The sequence below is a fragment of the Erithacus rubecula genome (assembly GCF_903797595.1).
Source record: "Erithacus rubecula genome assembly, chromosome: Z".
Lineage (NCBI taxonomy): Eukaryota > Metazoa > Chordata > Aves > Passeriformes > Muscicapidae > Erithacus > Erithacus rubecula.
Window position 1 is genome coordinate 25369240 of NC_136661.1, and position 12851 is coordinate 25382090.

Sequence of the window (12851 nt, forward strand, 5' to 3'; positions counted from 1 at the left end):
TGCACAAGAGGCTGGAACAATTAATACAGTGTAAGAAAGAAATCCCAGAGGTGGGACGTAAAAAAGCAGAGTGGCTTCGAACTCTGACATTTCAAATGATGAAGCAAGGCAAAGGATTACTTTGCCTCCTCCAATGAGAAGTTTACTCAGAACCTCCACAATACACTCTGAGACTTATTTGTGAAGCCTGCATAGCATTCATCTCACAGGCCTACATACCCAGGCCCTGACTTGATGGCTTTCTCTCCAGCACCAGGAATGTCCCCCTCCTCCCCCAGGTTAAGTTACACAACCCCAGCTTTATTTTTTGCTCTTAGAGAATTGCCGCAGCTGCCTCACGGACAAAGTCTGTGCAGAGGAGTGTGACTTGTCAGTACATCAGGTTCTGTGCTGGGCGCTTCAAGAAACTGCTCAGGCTTTTATTTTTAAAAATCAGGAATAAGCAGAAGTCTTCATTGAAAAAAAAAAAAGTCTCTTTGCTTTCATGGTTAAGCAGCCTGAAACCTATTCACTTAATTTCTTCAGCTATTCCAAAATTAAATACTGTACTTGTAAACATACAAGTCCAATTTGTTTTGGAAGAAAGCTCTCCCATGAGTTATCTATAAAAAGCAAAACACTTTCTACCTACAGATTTAGTCAGTTATGCTATTATAAGATACACATATTTTACATAAAAGTGTTAATTTATCCAGAATAATGAATGTGATCCAGATAGAAGGCTTAGTCTCTATTCACTAAATTATTCTCACTCTTGTCAAAGAAGATTTTGACAATAAAAAGAACATTTTGTAAAATGCCCAGTGTGTCTACAGTACTTCTTCAATGCCAGCCCAGTGTCCTTCACGTGAGCACCTCGCTTACAGTCACTACAGATGATGAACAAAGCATTGCAGTGGCACTCTCAGCCTGTTTGTGCAGCATCCATAGACTATTCTGGACAAGTGCTGTGCTTCACCCACACAAAGGGCCTAACAGATAACAGATTCTGGACTGTGCCTCCCTTTCACCCAGTCAAACACCAGATTGTAGTGATTTGTGTTCAGAGCAAATGTAACACAGCAATATTTAAAAGTTTTAATCTCAAAAAAGCTCAGCTAAACATGTACCAAAGAAGGCTTGCTGGCTGCTACCTAGTAGAAGATGACATTTGGTTGGCCATAAAAGCATCTAATAATAGACAAACTTTTATTCAAATAAGCAAATTTCTCATAATGCTCTTATTTCAAGTTGACATCATATAGTAACTAATCTGCAAATTAAGAATCAAATTCAATGCACCAACCTAGTATTAAAAGTGGGTTTTAAGCTCAGCCCAAATTTCACTGTCCTTAGTTTTTCTGCATTACTACAGTTGTACAAATTATGCATCAAACAAAAGCAGCTAACAAAGACGAAGTATTTTCTGAGAACAAGGAAACTCCTTGCCAGTACCATCATTATGTTCCTCTTTCATAAAAGACCTCTTTCATAATATGTATTTTTTTCTTTACTAGAAAGAGATCCAGCATAGAATTCAGATGACAACCACACTAAAAAACCCACTAGTTACAATGAGTTTGTTCCCCCTGTACTTGGCATTGGTAAGCTCACACCTTAAGTGCTGTGTCCAGCTCTCCTCAATTCAGGAAGGACACTGGGAAGAGGTGGAGCAGGTTCAAAGGTCAGTGAGGCTGGTGAAGGGTCTAGAGGTGAAGCCATGTGAGGAGCAGCTGAGGGAGCTGGGGATGTTCAGCCTGGAGAAAAGGAGGCTCAGAGTGACCTTATTGCTCTCTGCAACTGCCTGACAGGAGGGTAGCAAGCTGTGGGTCATGCTCTTCTCCCAGACAATCAGTAACAGGACAAGAGGACACAGTCTTACCTGAAGCAGGAGAGGTTTAGGTTGGACATTGGGAAGAATTTCTTCACACAAATGGCGACTAGACATTGAAAAGGACTGCCCAGGGAGGGGGTGGAGTCACTGTTCCTGAAGCTGTTTAAGGAAAGGCTAGACAGTGCTAGGGGCTGGTTGACACAATGTGTCTGGTCACAGATTGGACTTGATCTCAGAGGTCTCTTCTAACCTAATTGATTCTGTGAAATGTTCTTTGTAGAGCACAGAAGTCACTGCTCAGTACTTAGCATGAAAAGGAAAGAAAAAAAACCTCCAAAACTTAATTATAACCCCAGCTATGAACTAATGCAACCCAAAAAAAAAGCTACACAATCCAAAATAAATTGGGGCATGAAAGAGTTAAAGATAGAACTAAACTGACCTCCAGCCAAAGCTCTCCTAGATGTGCTGTAGTATAACTCAAACGCTCTTCCCTACATCATTTTTGTTTTAAAAGCAAACACTAGCCATCTTGGAAGTACGGATTAGATGCAAGCAGGTAAAAAAACTTGACTGCTCTCTTGCCAAAAAGCATGGATGTGGTGTTTGTGGATATGGTTTGGTGGTGAACATGGTCGTGGGTGTTGGATTGGTGGTTAGACTTGATCTTAAAGGTCTTTTCCAACTTTAACAATTCTGTGTTTCTAAGGAGGTAAAAGTCATCGACATGCTCAGAAAAATTGTCAGCTGCAGGGGACAAGATGAAACGGAACAGGGCTGAGACACCAGGAGCACCAATTAAGTCACATGTGGTGACCTCATGTGAGCCTGAAGTCATGACTCAAGTACAGTTATTCTAGTTTAAGAAGAGTTGAAGGAAGAGGGAGGTGCCTGAGGTGGGCCTGGATTCCAAGACACATGAAGAGGCCTGGTGGCATGACAATGACAGGTCTTTTGTGGCCAAGCATACCAGAGCCTTCCTCCATGCTTCTGCCATTGCACACACAGAGCTGATCCCACAGGATGTGGCAGATGAGATGCCAGGTGTGGTGCACGTGCTAAAGAGATGCCCATGTGACATTTCATTGCATCCTCATGATGCACAGGAAAGGGCAATGCTGTGCTTTGGGATGGTTACCTTTGATTCTTACCTCAACCTGACATGGTCCATCTTTCAGGAATACATCCACAACTGCCAACAGGAAGCTCCCTGGCTGAGGAAGGTACCACACACCTATAGCAGCCATCCCACCACAGCTTCTCATGGCTTTTGTTGACTGCCAGGTTACTTAGCTGTTTTTTGCAGGCAAAATATGGTCTCTGGTTGAAGAGCCCAAGCATAAGTCTATGACTTACATTAGAAATGTGAAAAAAAAGTGAACAACTTCTTAGTAGGTGTGGAATAAGTCTGCAAGTTGGGCAAAAATTAAGAGTCATTTATCCAAGCTGAACATGAAATAAGCTGCCTTGAATCCATGAAATTGGAGTATCACCTCTAACAGCAACAGAACCTAGACTTATTTTATAAAACTGAGAAGAAACTGGTCAAGACTAGCAGACTTCTTACTCCATCCCTCCTTAGTGGCAGCCAGTATAAGTCTGATCTGTTTCCAAATGGAGCAATGTTATGGATTAGGTACAAAACCATTTACTTAGTTACTACTGTATTTTACAATAAATCTCCAGATCTGCTTTTTAGCACCTAAGGAGTCTGCCATAAATCTCTGAAGGTCAAAAATATCTTCAGCATCAAAAAATAGTCAATAATACAGCCAGTTTCAAAATTCAAAAGCCCAAATGTTCACAGCCTCAATCAAGTCTACCCTACCTACCTAGTTTTCCCCAGTAGTGCCACTATTGCTGTACTTCAGGCCAGAGCCAGCCAAGCTTCATCCACACAAATCAAAGACTGCAACCAGCATGAAAAAAAAGAAAATTAGTTAAATTTCACAAAAAGTATATTAGCCAAATTTTGAAGGACATAAGCTTTCAGAGACTGAGAAATGCAAATCATTCTATATGTTGGTCTCAAAATTTTCATGTTATATGTTCCAGTGGAAATAATGCAGCAATACAAATTGCCTTCATTTAGAAGTGCTTTAAGAAAAAAAAAAAAAAAAAAAAAAAAAGTAACAGGTCCTCTACAGGGAATTGTTTAAACATGGATGTGGTTGACTCAAGAAACAGCTGCTTGACACTCTGAGAACTAACTAAACAAGAGAAGAAACATTATTGTCATCCACTGAAATTGAACAATAAGTTTTCAATAAGAATTGTCTCTCAGCATCATTCTTATTTGGCATTTTGAGTAACATGAACACAGCAATAAAAAATTAAGTTAGACAGAGATCCCGCTGAAGTGGCAATATCATTAAGAACAGACTATGCTTTTTCTTTCTACCTTAAACAAAAACTGCCACACACTTTCATCTAAAGCATCTGGGTAGGGGCATTTTGTTACCACACGAATGACAAATTAGAAGGGATTTAGATAATAGCTACAAGATACTTAAAAAGTACAGAAGATATGTCAGCCTCTCAAATTATACTGCTTAATGCACTGCTGAAAGGTAGTCAGCTACCAAGTGTGGGTCCAGTTACTCTTTTGCAGAGGAGTAGCTGGGAGCACAGAGACGAAATTCAGTTTTCTTCAATACATTATAAGAACCCCATTCTTTTAATAAAGGTGAGTGCTTTTATAGATAGTTATTCTAGCCTAGATGAGCACACACTTGCACACCAGTGTGGTTTACATTCATGAATAAGAGACTTATATTAGCAGACTTCATGCAAGAACAAATGTGTATTTGTATTCAAACAATGTATTGTAAGTCAAAGCTACTCCATTGCATGGCTTTTGTTTTGACAAGGGCAATGAGGGTACTGCAAAAAAAGAATATTATTTCAACTTTTACCTAGGTGTGACAGCAAAAGGTTTCTAGCTGCAGAGATATCTGAAGATTAATTTAAAACCAAAGAATTTTTGCACAATGGACAAGCATCTAACACTCAAAAATTGATCCAAGTGACACAACTGATTAAACACTGGTCCTTGCATTGTTTCAATACCAAGGCAGAGGGTTTTGCGCTTAACCTCTTCAAATATTTTGCTACAATTAACATTAAAATGTAAGTTTTAAATACTTAACTAGGATATGTAACTCAGGGAATAATCATGAAGTTACTGCAAACATGTCTTTACTGCTATAACTTGGATTTCTCGCGCAAAGCCTATTTACTTGAATATCTAAATTACCTGTACAACTTTAAGACAGCAAAGCAGTGTAAAAGGAACATATATTATGCTTATAGTACTGAAACCTTAAGTAGTAAGGTACAGCCTGCCTGCCAGGCAGCCTTCTCTTTCTAAACCATAAATACTATGATGCCTCAAAGAGTCATCCATTTAACATTCAGTCTTTTTCTTTTCTTGCTGTTCTCCAGGTAGAAGCTTCAATTTAAAATGAACACCCAGGAAGTTGTGAGGTCATATTTCTTCAAGTCAAGCAAGATTCCAAAATATGGTAAACATACCATAATTTAGTAGCTCTCATTTTTCTTCTCTTTGTAAGCCACTTTGGGCAAATGCATTTTAAATACTTCAGCAACTGTAATGATAAGCAATCAATTTAGTTACTCTTGGCTACTAGTGCTTCAATGGTGGGTGCACAATGCCACAGTTATTATTATCAAATTGGCCTGGTAAGATGGGATCTTCTCAGCAAGACACTACCACAGAAGTTTAGCAAGATTAACTGCAATTCTCCCAACTCAATGCTGGATAAAAACACTAAGCAGCATTCTGGAAATAGCTGACTAGTTTTGTGGACATGCATGTGTGTATGTACACATCTGACCATGTGCAGTCCAAATCATAAGAACAGCTGTATTTATGAGTCACATCACCTCTAGTCCATCCACACTGCAGACAATGTGTAACTGTGACATTTCAGACTTGAACTCAGCTACACTTAAGTTCAGCATAAAGCCTCCATCATTTGGCCCACACTATTCATTACCCTGAACACCTGATGAACATGCCATAAACCACACAACAAAGCTGCACATCAAAGATCAGAGTTATGGTTCTGCAAGTGGTTTCTTTTTCTGGCATTCCCTACCCTCCAAATGCAAAACAAGCATTGTGTAGTAGACCTAAAGTGATACTAAAGAGAAAGTACCCTGCATGAATATACTACCATGTAAAATAGCAAGGCAGCATTAAGAGTGATTTCAGAAACAACAAGGTCAAAACATAATTGAGATTTTGAAAAAAGTTACCGAGGTGTAAAACCCTCAGACACTGGCATAACATCACTGCAATACTGGATCTAAAGGATTTATACAAAAATTAGTTTTAAAAACATCTACTCTTCTAACACTATATAGTCAAAACCTTTGATGAATTCCTATAACATGAACCACATAAGTATATATATAAGTATACATGCTTTTAGTTACTATCTCTTGAATAGACAAAAAGTTTCAAGAGTCACAGTTCCTTGTATTGCTACCTGAGAAAAAAGCCTAAAACTCAAGCTGTATTTTACCTTATCCAAGGAACCACTGTACAAAAATTAGGCAAATGAACAGTCCTCAATTTACCAAAATGGAAAGTTTTCTGTTTTGTTCTGATGGGATAGAAGAGTTGGGCTGTGCTACAGCTCTCCTCTTGCCATACAAGAAGACCCACCACAAGAAGACGCACATAATCTCCTGTGTTAAGGCAGTATCAGAACTGGAAATCACTATCTGTACTTCTCAGGACACACCACACTCCTACCAGGATCAGTGGAGCCCTAGAGAAAAGACTAGGTGCTAGCTACCACTGTAACTCAGCCCATCTCCTCCTGAGGATACACTGATGTCCAGAACAGGCCACAGGATGGGTGAGTAGCCCGTGCAGCCCAGAGGCACCTTCATCAAAAAAAACCAGTATGCAACAGTAGAGGAACAATCAGGAATTCCCCAGGCCTGAGAGTCTAGGATCATATCTGTGCTTTTGATCCATGAACCAGCATTGGAAGAGGTCTTTTGCTTTCCTGCCTTCTGACAGCTTAGAGGTCCTTGGCTTTTGAGACTGAGCAGGAGCTCCACAGACCTGAAGCAAGCAGGGCTCTACTCACCTGCAATTCTGTGTTCCTTTGCTGAGCCAAATTAGTGCTTATTAGCATCAATGAAAGGCAATAAAAATAGATCAAACACACAGAGAGAAACTGGACCTTGCGATCCAGAGGCCCATGGAAGGCAGTTTTTGTCTTGAGAGTCTCTCATATTTTTATCCTGGCATTAAGGATATTTTTGTGGAATTAAATCTTGTACCAGTGCTATAATTTTAAGTTCTTAGTAAACTTCTATTTACTTAATTTTAAGCTTTATGAAAAGTAGACTACAATACCAAACTTTTAAACATGGTGTTCATTCTTGCCATCAGTTACTGGTAACTGATCAGTACACTATTTCCTGCTCTGAAACCTTAACACATTTTGCAAGTTACTTTGCAACCAAATCACCAGGAAAAAGCTGAGATACAATACAAAACTCCATACAGCATGAGGCTAATGAATTACAAAAAGCACAGATAACAATGCCTTGACAAGCATTTAGCCCCCAAATTACTTGACAAAACTAATCAGAATGCTTGGTGGTTTTCTCCCCTTCCAACTGATGTGTCAAGGCATGTTCCTTCAAGTAGGAAAAGTACCTTATGAAATAAACTGCCTTAAGAACTACAAAATAGTAACTCTAATAATGTAGTTAATTTTTCTTGTTTCCTTTCATGCTAGGTATATTAATTTTAATTTACTCAGCCTGAATCACCTCTGAAGTTTTTAATATTGACTTTTGGTCTTCATTAAACATTCTTCTTGACACAGTGTCCTTGGTCAAATCATGTTTCTGAGCAGTGCTAATGAAGTTTCTATTTGTATAATTTCTCACTTGCACCTTCCCTGAAATCCTGGCTCTCAGCACAAGAACACCATGCAACTAAAAAATCAGAAGACTCATCTTTTTCAAAAACAATTAAAAGTTCTGTTGCAAAGGTACAATTCATCAAACGTTCAGGACCTTGAGCAAGCCATGAGGAAACACTTCCTAACAGTCCTGCAAGTATCCACTGGTTGATCAAAGCATTGGGCAGAGGTTCATCATCCTCAGGCTCTGAAGGCTCAAGCATTGAGGAAACACACTGGATTTCAAGATAGAGAAGAACGGTCAGCTGAGATGGTAAAGACTGCACAACCCTCAGCCACTGAGATCCATCCCAACTAGCACCCATCAATCCGAAATTACAGCAGAGTAATCTTTGTTGTGGTGGTATCCACTTATTTATCAGCTTCAAAATTAAAGGTGAAGAAGTTCTGCCATATAGCAAAGGACCCTCTCAGATGAACAAAAGATGCCTGTGGCATAAATGTGGCATTGATGAACTGCTCACACTTAGTTCTACAGATTATGGCACATTCTGGTTCTCTGCTGCTCAGGCACTGCCTGCAAAACCAAAAAACCACATTTCCATCACTTTCAGAGCAATTCAGAACTACCACACAGCCCTGTGGAATCTGATCTAAAGACCCATCTTATCACACCGTGCCCTTCACAGCTGAGCTACGAAAGAAGCAATTGTCACTGTGACCGGTATACGAAGCATTTCATTCTGTGAAAAATCTTCCTTTAGTCACTCAAAAACCAGAATCAGTTGTAAGCAACATCTTAGACATACAAGATCTACCCATATTTCACCTTTACACTCTGCGAGTGAGTCTGGTTCCAAGACCAAGTTCACCCAGTGCAGTCCAATACCTGTGGCCCAACAAAACTGATTCTGCTAGAACTTCAGTCACACTGGCAATTTCTTACTGCCAGCAGCTGAGGGACAGATACTTGCTCTTAATACAATCTTTTTGAAAGACTTAGGTTACCACTGCCCTTGAACTACTTTTCCTTTGCCAGCCAAGAAGAGAGATGTATGGAATAGCTCGACTCCTTCCTTGAGGATGGTAGTCAGGAACTTAAAGATCTGCTCAAAACATTATAAAGTTGTTAAGCATGACTCGGAATGCCATCATTAGGCAAGACAAAGGTTGATGCAACTTGCACTTCAGATGTCCACCTTCAGTTGATCACATGAATGGGGTGGGGGGACTGCTGCACAATCCCTTGCTGATACAAGCTGCTCTTCATACAGTTGTTGCTCCTGAAGGCTGCTCCCCTAAACCCCTAAACCAAAGCACTGCAGCAGATCTGAGCATGCTATATAAGTAAATAAAATATGCTTAGACACTGTGCTTGAATTTTTAAGAAGTCCCTGATTTTATTATAGCCAGCATCTTGACAACCTACCATTTAAACAAATGTTCCAGGGGACGTGTTCTCTGCTTCAGTTTACCAGATGTTAGAGCTACAGGACTTGCAACTGAAACCAGAATCCATTGAACCAGCTTTAGACAGTAAGTCAAGGAGATACAGAGAGCACTTCCCTCATTTCAGTTTATTCCACTAGTTCAACAACTCAGAGAAAGGTCATATTTCCCCAAGGACAAACAAGGTGCCAAAAGTTGATGTGACCACCTCTAAGAGTTCCCAAAACACAAATCAAGCAATTGTATTCCCTAATCAACCATCCCTAACACTTTCTTTATTAAAATCACCTTAACTACAAGTTTTCCTTTAAATATTTATGCTCTAGCTTACCTAGAAGCCTGTGTACTTTCTCTTAAGTTCCTGCCCTTAAACTATACTTTAAGTGGAACACAATTCCCAAAAAGTTACATACTGTAATTACATCTTTCTAATCCTACCTTCCTAACTTTACTAAACTGAAAATACAAAACAAGATTAAGTTAATTATTTCATCAAGTTAAGAAATGCGGGAAACGAAACACATGCAAGATGTGTTCAGAGCAGCATACAGAATTAATATATTGCAGAAGTCACCCACTAAATTTAGGGTATTATTCTTATCTCCAAATGATTCCATAAGCAGAGTCTAACACATGTGAAGATCTAAGACAAAGAGACCCAAGACTATCACTTCTCACAGGACTCCTTTTTTTAGTGCCTCAGAAGTCAAGATGCATAACCAAAGATCAGACATCACAAAAATCTGCCATGCAGGGCTCCTCATGGAGGAAAGATGAGACAGAAACAACATATGAGAGATTTTAGCCACAGCACTCAAGGGGAATCCCACTGCTGGGGAGGGATGGAAACATCATGAGACTTCATCTTCCCACTCTCAAAAAAACTATCAAAGGATTGGTCAAAAGAATTTAGAAGAAAGGCATGACAGTTCAAGGACACTAAATACCCCAAAACCAAATCCTAGTGGTGAGGTAAGGCAGCTGGGAGCCTTGCCTAAATCTACACTTGTTAACACATATCCCCACATTATTCCTCAGGCAGCTCCAGTTTCTTTCCAGGAAAAACTGCAAATATGCAGTCCAGAGAGCTCCCCAACCAAACAAAACTATTTCAATCAGTCATGATTTCTTTGGAAAAAAAAATGGATGAGTAATATAAGTGCAGGAAGAGGTCACCAGACCATTCGGATGTAAAGATGACACTGTTACCAACCAAAGACTCGAGCAACTTCCTGAATAAGTAATAATGGAGGTGAGTCTAAGAATACACCTATCACACCTACATGAGTAAGCCAGCCAACTCATTACAAAAGGCTAGTCCTATGCCAAAGCCTTCCTTTCCTTCCAAACAATGAGGCCAAACTGAACATGACTCAAATCCATTATTCCCCAAGCTACAGGTTATTTTGGTTTTGTGGAACAAAGCTCTTAAACCTTGACCTGTAGAGGCCAAGAGGCACTGAAGGTGCATGTTAGCCAAGCAAAGACATCATCCAATTTTCTTTTTCTAGTTTGAGAGAAGCCAAAGGGCAGAAATGGGAGATGCAGGAGCCACAACTAAAACAGTTAACTGTTGGGAGAAGCAAGCTCGTGGGGACAATATTTTGCCAGAGATCAAGCAGATATCAAGTGCAGAGATGTGTGCCTAATGCAACACATCTTCTGAAAGAACGAAGGTTTTCTAATTGCTTGTTTTAAGAAAAAAGTGCAACTCTCCTCCTTCTCCAGTTGTTTTGATAATTTAAGTACACTCCCTTTAGTTCTTTTCTGAGATGGCTGTGCCAGATTTCTTATTTGCTGTACTCAGAAGAGTGGAAATAGCAACCACAAAAGTTTTTTTGTATTAACAGGAAGGCTGAGAAAGGAGTTGACTCTACCTTCACCCATTATGTGCTCCTTCAGCCCTTTGAAGGCTGCCTTCTTAAAGTGTGCAGAGGAAGAACACAGGAGCAGAAAAATAATTGTGCCAAACAACCCTGAAGCCCATGGAGTCCTGAGGAAAACACTGCCTTTACCCCAAAATAGCCAACAATGAGTGAAGCTATAAAGGGATGGCTTAGAAGCTCCTTACTTTGAAATAAGTATCAGAGAATCATAAAATATTTGGGTTGGAAGGGATCTTGAAGGTGATCTAGTTCCAACACCGCTGTCGTGGGCAAGGACATCCTCCACTAGAGCAGGTTGCTCCAAACTCCATCCAGCCTGGCCTTGAACACTTCCAGAGATGGGACACCCACAGCTTCTCTGGGCAACCTGTACCACTGCCTCAACACCCTCACACACAATGAACAATTTCGTCCTAGTATCTAAGCTAAACCTACTCTCTTTCAGTTTGAACCCATTTCCCCTCGTTCTGTCCCTAAATGCTCTTGTAAATAGTCTTGCCCCATCCTTCCTCTAAGTTGCCCTCAGTTACTGAAAGGATATGGAAATACGGGACTAGATGATCTCCAGAGGTCCCTTCCAACCGTAACAATTCTGTGAAATACACACCGAGCAGAGCCCGGGGGCAACATGGGGCGGAAGGGGAGAGCGCTCGCCCCGCGCCGAGGTTCCCACAGGAGGCTCTTTGGGGCAGGAGGAGCAGATGAAGAGCGCGGCGGCGGCGGCGCGGCTCCCCCTCTGCCCAGGCCGTGCCCGTGCCCCCTCCCGCAGGCCCGGCCCCGGCCCAGCCCCACAGCGCGGCCCGCGGCGCGGGGGAAAGGCCCGTACCTTGAAGTACCCGCCCTCGTAGAGCGTATTGGGGGGCCCGAAGATCGCCACCTCCCAGTTGTAGAGGTCGGACTCGTCGACCAGGGTGATGCGGAAGCCCTCGACCGGCTCCTCCTGCAGCGACTTCAGCTCCAGCATCAGCGCCTTCTGCGAGCTGCTCATCTGCTGCTGGGCCATGGCGCGGCGCGGCCCCCGCCGCGGCCGCCTCGTCGGTCCCGGTGCCGCTCCCGGTGCCGCTCCCGGTGGTCCCGGTGCCGGTGGTGCCGGTGCCGCCCCCGCCCCTCCCCGCGCTGACGGCCCCGCCGCCGCCACTTCCTTTTGTGACGGCGCCGCTCGCGCTGACCTCAGCGCGCCGCGCCGGCCCCGCCCCCGCCGCTTTCGTTAGCCACGCCCCCCGCGCGCCCGGGCCACGCCCCCGCCGCACGCGCTGCCGTGCCCCGGCGCGCGGCCAGGCCACGCCCCGCCTCGCCCCCGGGCCACGCCCCGCCGCACGCGCTGCCGCGCGCCACGCCCCCCGCCGCGTGCCTTTAAAGGGGCCGCGCTACCCGGCGGCGCGGCCGGCTGGGGGGAGGGGTCACGTGGGGAGGCGGGAATGAAAGTGCGGCCCAGGGCTGTGGTGTGGCGTGAGGGGTCACAAAATCACAGCAGCGAGCCGTTCGGAAGAAATCGCTGACAATATCGAGTTCAGCCTGTGAGCCAACACCACCACTGAGTGCCACGTCCAGTCTTCCCTTAAACACCTCCGGAGACAGTGACTCCACCGCCTCCCGGGTACCCAATTGCAGTGCATAATCACCCTTTCTATGAAGAAATTCTCCGTAATATCCAACGTAAGCCTTCCCTGCCACAGCTTGAGACATTGAGCAGTAAGCGAGTGTCCAAAGGAGGGCCTCAAGGATGTTGAGGGGCCTTGAGGGGAAGCTGTGTGAGGAGCTCCGGGGCTCTGGGTGTGTTCAGCCTGG

At 42.9% G+C, this 12851-nt stretch overlaps 1 protein-coding gene across 1 annotated transcript in view; it reads right to left on the reverse strand.

The window, feature by feature from the left end:
* Positions 1 to 12211, reverse strand: part of UBE2R2 (ubiquitin conjugating enzyme E2 R2) — a 53759-nt gene extending 41548 nt beyond the window's left edge. The window contains exon 1 of the mRNA XM_079329936.1: positions 11890 to 12211. Within this exon, the coding sequence (XP_079186062.1) occupies positions 11890 to 12066 (177 nt within the window). The 5' untranslated portion in view covers positions 12067 to 12211. The remainder of the gene's footprint in view (positions 1 to 11889) is intronic.
* Positions 12212 to 12851: the final 640 nt, after the last annotated feature.